Genomic DNA, 8,375 nt, shown 5'->3' with positions numbered 1-8,375 from the left:
CATACGTGTATCAAATTCGGAAATTTGACACCAGAAAAAAACAAAAATTATAATCAAATAAAACATACGCAACTATTTTTTATTACGAAATTACACAATACTCTATAAAAATAAATAAAACCTACCCTTACTCTTATATCATGTAACTATTTTTACCTTGAAATTAAGGAATTGTCGCGAATCTAAAGAGAGGAGAAGAATTTGTACTTTTATAGTTTCTTAAGCTTATTGAGCAACTATTTTTGGCATCTTGGCAACTTCCGTCCTATGTTAACCTAATTATCTCTTATAATACACAATTGTACGCCACGCTTATTTTAATTTGTACGTGGACGTATTAAAAGAAGAATAAATAATTTCTGCTCAATTTGGAATATTTGTCAAGTTTTAAATAATTAAGGTCAGAAGGCACACTTGGTATAAACTATGTCGAAATTCGTTGCTTGAAAATGCTTAGACCAAAGGTCGAAAGTTCGGGTCTTCTGAAAACCCGTGTTCACGCGTGTGCCTCAAACTGCTTCGACGAAACTTCCGTTGCAAGTTGATCAACGAGTTCTCTGTACACGATGGGACTCACGTTTTCAGCAAGTTGGTTCAGCAGGAACCAGTCTCCAAAATTAAGCGTGTCCACCAAAGTCTCGAGCTTTTTTCTCGAATTAATTCGAGTCTGAGCACGCAGCAAATAGAGTCTTGCCCAGGGCTGAGTAAACACGAGAACCCTGAATAGAGAATTAAATATTTACATTATATACTTATTTCTCAAATATTTGCTTCCAATACTTCAATTTAGGAATCACGGAACCTCAACAGCGCAAAAAGAGGTTAAAAAAGGGAGAATAGGGAAATTTTTTACGTAAAAAAGGAAACTAGGGGAGATTAAACATGTTTACATGCAGAAAGGGGCCTTGCATAAATTACGTAAAGTTTTTTTTCTCAAATTTTCAACCAATCAATAATGTAACATTTTATATTTTTTGTAGAAAGTGTTGATCTGAGTTGTTGGCTATAGGGTCAGGTGAAATGAAATTAATGAAGTGGTTTCAAACGTGTCGGCACACAATGGTGGCCCTCATTAGTGAGTTTTATTAAATCTGTAAAAAGTACACAATATCTTGTAGGTACGCAGTTTTATAATTGAAAGCATTATTTTTTGAATAATATCGTAATTGTGAAATAATAAAAAATTAAAATTCCTTAATTTTTATTTTGTTTAATTTTATTAAGAACTATTGATAATTCATGTAGTAATTTTAAAACATTATTTTATTTTAACGAAGTACAATTGATGAGAAAACAATACCAATGTAGTCGAAAAAGTTTTTTCACCAATTTTTTATAGAATGAAAAAATTTCAATCGAAATATCTTCTTTACCAATTATTTTTTTAGTGAAGTATGTGTAATTAAATTGAATTTTTATTATTTTATTCCCTTTTTGTTATTTTTCAAATAATCTATTTCAACGAAAAATATTATTCAATCCAATTGTTTGTGGCACAGAAATAATTTAAGTCAGGCCTTTTTTGGTTAGCTTGGTGAATTGTGTCTATGAAAATCAATTCTTCTACATTTGAAATTTCTACAGTAGTATCAATAATAAATAAATTTTATGTTTAAATAAATTTTTACAGTAATAGCAATAATGTCTTTTTTTGATATAATTAAAGGTTTTGACAAATTTAGTTTTGACTACATTGTGATTGTTGAAATGATTTTATTTTGAAATTCAACCAGTTTCGGAAACATAAAACTTTTTTAAAGCAAAATTTGTATACGAAAAATCAAGGGAAAAATTATTTAAACTAATAATTTTTAAATGCAAATATTTCTTGACATTCTTCTTATTACTGCGAACATTTATTTAAGTATAGAAGAATTTTTATTTAAGCAGAAGAATTGATTTTCATAGACACAATTCCCAAAGATAACAAACAAAGGCATCACTTAGGTTATTTCTCTGCCACAAACGATTGAGGTGAATAATATTTTTCGTACAGATTTGAAAAATAACAAAAAAGGAATAAAATAATAAAAATTAAATTTAATTACATATACGTCATTGAAAAAAAATAATTTGTAAAAAACTTTTTTCAATTGAAATTTTTTCATTAAATAAAAAAGTGGTGACAAAACTTTTTCGATTACATTGGTATTGTTTTCTCATCAATTGTACTCCGTTCAAATAAAATAATGTTTTGAGATCACTGCAAGATTTATCAATAGTTCTTAATAAAATTCAACAAAATTTAAATTTAAAATTAAGGAATTTTAATTTTTTATTATTTCACAATTACGATATTATTCAAAAAATAATGCTTTCAATTATAAAACTGTGTACCTACAAGATTTAATAAAACTCACTGATGAGGGCCACTATTGAAACGTTTGAAACAACTTAATTAGTTTTAATTAACCTGACCCTAAAGCCAACAAATTATATCAACACTTTTTACAAAATTAATTTTTGAGGTTTAATGCGATTATTTAATGTTTTATCCACGAGAAGATTTAAATTTTTAATCAAAAACAATTGTATTGAACAAAAAAGACGAATTCTTTTAATAAAAAAGATTAAATTTCTACAAAAAAAATGAAATTTTAATATATGTTATATTTATAATTTAAAAAGATTTTTTAGTCAATAAAGAAGATAAATTTAATTCAAAATGTTAAAATTTTCAAGCCAAAAAGAGGAGCTTTCTACAAAGAAATTGAATCTTGAACCAAATAATTGAATTATCAACCATAAAGACTGATTTTCCACTACAACACTTAATGAGTTTTCTACCAAATTGTTAGAACTTTAAAGTAAAGAGATAAATGTTTATCTTAAAATGGAATAGTAAAATTTCTATTAAAAAGCGAAAGTGTCTCGTCCAGAAATCCGGGATGACAGGTGTGATACTTTTCATAAAAGCTTGCGTCTAGTCGTCTTAAATTCTGCCCCCTTTTCCAAGTCCCCCAATTTTTCGGAAAGGCTTGATAATTAAAAATTTTACCCAAATAGTAAAATTTTCAGTAAAAAAAAAATAATGAAATATTGAGCAAAAAAAAAACGAATTTCCAACTAAAACGAAGAATAAGTTAAGTTTTTAACCTAAAAAGCTAATTTTTTAACAAAAAAAATGTAATAGCTAATATTTTAACCAAAAATTATTTTGATTTCATATAATAAACGGTTGAATTTAGCCAAAAATATGAACGTTTAATAACAAACAAGAACTTAAAAGATACTAGTTTCACTTTCAACCAGAAAGTTACATTTTGAACCAAATAGTAAAATTTCCATAAAAAAAAATAAATGAATTTTTAAATAAAAAACAAATTTACAAAAAAGTGATTCAATTTTCAACCAGAGATGAATTTTTAAATAACGTTATGAATCTTTAACAACAGCGAAATTAATTTAGAAGAAAGTAGTTAAACTTTAAGCCAATGAGTTCAATTTTAAATCTAGAGTTGAATGTTCAAAAAAACATTTAATAGTTGATATTTAAACCAAAAAAGATTTGATTTGATATCAGAAACAGTTTAATTTAACCAAAAATACGCAATGACAAATAAATGCTTGAAGCCTTAACTTGAATGGATTGATTTTCTACAAAATAGTTACATTTTTAACCTAAAAAAATTGATTTTCTACCAAAAAAATTAATTTTGAAGAAAGTTCAACTTTATTTTTGAAACTTTCAATTAAAAAATATTTACTCAATGTTTATACTATTGGAGATTTGGCTTTTTAAATAATACATTTTGAAAATCTATAATATTTTTCTTAATGCTCGAATTCGTTTAATTTGAATAGCTTTAATTATAAATTGTTAAATGATTTAATATAAAATTATTAAGTTCTGAATAGTTTAATTACAAAATTGTAAGACAATTTTTACGTGCAATCGGCTCTACATCAAAATTAGTAAATTTTTAATAAAATGGAAGATTGCAGATTGATTGGTGCGAAAATCATAAATCCCGTAATAACGCCTGCATATTTAATAGCGAATCGAATATTAAACGATTTACGAGCCAGCCTTGCTTCCCGTATTTTTCCTTGCGAGGATTTTACTAGCAACTTCGTAAAGAAAAACATACAAACCCGTTTGATTTCTAACTCATTTAACTAATTATTTTTGAAAATTTTTCAGAACTTCTAAACATCTTTTATGTTTATTCGAATTTTTCCTAGCATTTTTTTAAATCCTGCAAAATGAAAAAAATTTCCTTAAATCTACCAGATTTATTGTTGAAAATTTTGGAAACCTTTTCAATTTTTAAAACAACATTCTCTTATAAAATTAATTGTTTCAAACAAAAATTCATTTCCAATTTTCCTAGAAATTTTAGGCAAAATTTTTGTATTCCTTTGAAGCTTTTCATAATTCTTAAAAAGCTTCTAAATTTGTTGCTCGAAATCTGTCGGTATACGTATAGACACTTCGTTTAACTTACTTAAATTAATCATTACAAACTTTTAAATAATTTTGAATCTTTTTCAAACTTCTAAATATCTCTTCATCTCTTCAACTTATTACAATTTTTTCTAGGAATTATAAGTGTTCAATATTTATTATACACCAAAATTTAAGAATTTTACTGATAAATTAAATTTGTTCAAAAAATACAATCAAAATTATAATTTTTAAAGTTTAGTTTTGAATATTTGACTTAGAATCATTCATTTTACGTGAACAATGAAATATTTCAAAAACATTATTTTTATTTTTCTTAATTAAAAAATTTTTAATGTTCTGCTTTTACACTAAAAAGTATTTTAAATTTAAGAAAAACCTGAATTATAAATACATTAATTTCAAGTTATTTTAAATTTGAGAGTAGTTTATAAAGTTTCAATCGGACCTTTATATTTGTTCAACTGCTGAAACTTTCCTATTGAAACAGTTCAATTTTTAACGCTAAAATCCGGAAATTCTTATATTTTGAACTCATTCCAAATCTTCCTGCAAAATCAATTATTATAATTGAAAAAGATAAAAATTAAAATGATTATTTAAAAAAGTGTTGAAATAAAACTTGTACAGTTCTTTTTTCTAAAAATTTGTAAAATTCTCGGCCAAAAAAGAAATTCGCCGTCATTTCCCGGTCTCATGAAATTCCCGGTACCCATCAGCAGCTTTTTACCCCCATTTTAATGAAGAATTTAAATGTGAATTTTAATTGACACATGCACTTCACTTTTGAAGTGTTTGATGAACTTGACGAGCATGTGAATGTGTAACAGTCATTTTTCGTGCGCGGAAAATCACGTATTTTATTCTGCAACTCTTTCATGAAATTGATTGGAAGAGTTCGGTGATATTAATGGAAATAGAGATTAAAAATCTTGCGATAAAAGATGATTCTTACAGAAAGTGACGTAATATTAATCAGTAAAAATAAACAATAAACTAGGCTGCCACAGAGAAATACACTTGAAAATACACTTGAAAAATCTAGAAGTTCTAATAAAAAAAAAGATACATTTTCAATCCAAAATAGAATAGTTAAATTTTCAGTTAAAATTTAATTTAAAAAATGTATTTTTAACAAAATAGTCCAAGTTTAACCAAAGATATCAATTTCCAATTAAATTGGTGAATCTTTAACCAAAAATGATTAATTTTCTATCAAAAGATATATATTTTCATAAAAAGTGTTGAGTTTTCAATTTAAAAAGTCGAATGTTTTCGAGAACCTTTGACTTTGTATATCAAAAACATTATTTTTCAATAATAAACGTTTTTTCAACCAAGACAGCTAAATTTCTAACCAAATATTTGCCGTTTCAACCAAAAAAGCTGAATTTCCAACAAAAAAAGTTGACTTTTCAAGTGACCAAAAATAGATTAATTCTCAGTCAGAGTTAAATTTTCAACAGAAAAAGATCAATTTTCAAGGAAACAGACGAATTTTGAGCTAAAAAAATATCAGCTTTTAATCAAAAATAGAATAGTTAAATTTTGATTTAAAAAGTTATTTTTCTATAAAAAATAGATTTATTTTTAAAACAAAATTTAATTCAACTTTGACCAAGAATTGAAAAATACCAATTTGCAACCAAATAGTGAAATTTTCAAACAAAGTAATGAATTTCCAACTAAAATGACGGATCTTCATTTACAATAGATGGATTTTAAACAAAAAAAGGTAAATTTTTGAGAAAATATTGAAATTTTGAACCGAATAATTTTATTGTCAACCAAGAAGATTGATTTCAACCAAAAAAGTCAAAGTTTTAAACTTAAGATAATTTTCCAACCAAATATTAGATATATTTCCATTAAAAAATTACTTTTCAACAACCAAGAAAGAAACAAATTTTCAACAAAATAGTTCAAGTTGCAAATAGAATAATTAAGTTTTCAGTGAAAAATTGATTTTAAGCCAAAGAAAAAAAAAACAAATTTTCAACAAAATAGTTCAAGGTTCAAATAGAATAATTCAATTTTCATTGAAAAAGAAAAAAACTAGTTTTCAACAAAATAGCTAATTTTTCAACCAAAGAGTTGAATTTTCAATTAAAATAATGAATCTTTCACAAAAAATTAATTTTTAAGAAAAGAGCAACTGCCAATCAAGTAATTAAATCTTCATTCAAACCAGATCAATTCGGAACAAGAAATGTATTAGCTGATATTTCAACCAAAGAAGAATTTAATTTTGAATACAAAAATAATGGAATTCAATCAAAAAGAACGAATTTTTAACAAAATACATGAATTTTCAACCAAAGACTTGAATTTTTATCTAGAGCCGATTAATTTTCCTCTAAAAACAGTATAGTTAAACTTTCAGTGAAAAAATTGATTTTCAACAAAAGAACGTGTTATTAAATTTAATATTCCAGTTTCAAAAAAATTAAGTACACTTTCGAAAAAAAAATCCCTGACATTTCCAGGTTTTTCCAGATATATAAAAATTTCCTGCTATTCCAGGTTTTCCAGTTTGGGTAGACTTCCTGTAACTGTGTGACAGCCCTGACAATAAGAGACAAAAAAACAATAATATATAAAGAAAAAAAAGAAAACATTTTACCTGTATATGATGGCAAGCGTACCGGCAATCGATAGGAATATGTACCAGAACCAGAAGAAGACGAAAAGCTTCTCGTTGACGACGTTCAGAGGCAAAACGCAGAGAGCGTCAAAATTCTGAACTGTTCCTGACGCACCAAAAACGAAAATCGAGCATTTTGCTTTCAGAGGAAAGACTCGAGTCATCGGACTAATCATATGTTCGTTCTTAGATGCAGACATAAATCCCATGACAGCTGGTCCGTAGAGAGAAAACTCACCATCGAGGAAGATGTTGATAAAATAAATCTGCGAAACCTAGAAAGAAAATTGGGAGTAATCCTCAAACGGTACACTGGTGCGAATTCGCACCCGAATTTTTTTCGTTTTTTTTTACATTTACGCAAACACAGCTGCAGCGGATTATCTCCGCATACATTAAATATATATGTTAAATATTTAATATTAATATTGCAAACAAACCAATTCGCACAGGTACACCGTTTACGTATGCTGGGTTGGAGTGTACCCCGTTTAAGGGTTAAATTCAAAACGTCCACCCTAGGCCGTTTAAATCGAAGAAAAAAAATCAAGGTCATCTCTAGGTTTTTTCCCGGTTCGCAAACATTTTTGCCGGTCAATAAAATTAAAAAATTTGGACTCTAAAGCTAAACATTTTTCCATTTAAAGAAATAAAAAATAAACCAAAAATTAACGCACTGAAAGTGGTAATATTGAATTTTTAATTATTTAAAATTGATGTTTACAAATTTTTAAATTAGAAAATTAAAAATTCAAATGCTAAATAATTTAACCATATAAAATGGCAGCTGCACACCACACTGTTCTATATTAAACAATCAAGCAATGAAGTTAACATTTTTCAAAATTATAATATATTAAGCTAGAAACATTAAAAATAGATTTTTTTAGCTGAATACTTCTTAAATTAGAAGTTAAATTATTTGCATTTTAAATAGTTTAAATATCCTTGAAAAGATTTGCCATTTTTATTGTAAATTTATGAGAAATCTAGAAGTTGTTTGAAATTTTTCCAAATTTCAAATTATTAAATAATTTGTCTAATTAAAAAAAAGTGAATTTTTCCAGATTTCAAAGAAAAAGTTTGGAAGCTTTATTGTGAAAGGCTTCATAAGAATAAAAACATTTCCTTCAAGAGAAAAATAAAAATTACTTTTCGTGTTGGAAAATTATTTTAAGAGAATATTTTTAAAGATTTCCAAAATTGTCAAAAAAGAATCTGGAAGATTTGAAGGAAATTTTTCAAAATATGTAAGAATTTCTAAAAATAGTAGGATAAATTCGTTTATTTAAAAAATATATTTATGGATATTTAGATTATTTT

General features: G+C 25.9%; 1 protein-coding gene across 1 annotated transcript in view; it reads right to left on the bottom strand.

Moving 5' to 3' along the window:
* Positions 1–56: 56 nt before the first annotated feature.
* Positions 57–8,375, bottom strand: part of LOC117170519 (innexin inx2-like) — a 36,532-nt gene continuing 28,213 nt past the window's right edge. Inside the window, exons 4-5 of the mRNA XM_033357296.1 lie at positions 7,032–7,327; positions 57–719 (exon numbers count right to left, since the gene is read on the bottom strand). Coding sequence (XP_033213187.1) covers positions 497–719; positions 7,032–7,327 — 519 coding nt within the window. The 3' untranslated portion in view covers positions 57–496. The remainder of the gene's footprint in view (positions 720–7,031; positions 7,328–8,375) is intronic.

The sequence above is a fragment of the Belonocnema kinseyi genome, chromosome 4, assembly GCF_010883055.1.
Source record: "Belonocnema kinseyi isolate 2016_QV_RU_SX_M_011 chromosome 4, B_treatae_v1, whole genome shotgun sequence".
In the NCBI taxonomy this organism is placed as follows: Eukaryota; Metazoa; Arthropoda; class Insecta; order Hymenoptera; family Cynipidae; genus Belonocnema; species Belonocnema kinseyi.
Note: the sequence above shows the minus strand (reverse complement) of the source record. Positions and strands in the feature narration are given on the sequence as shown.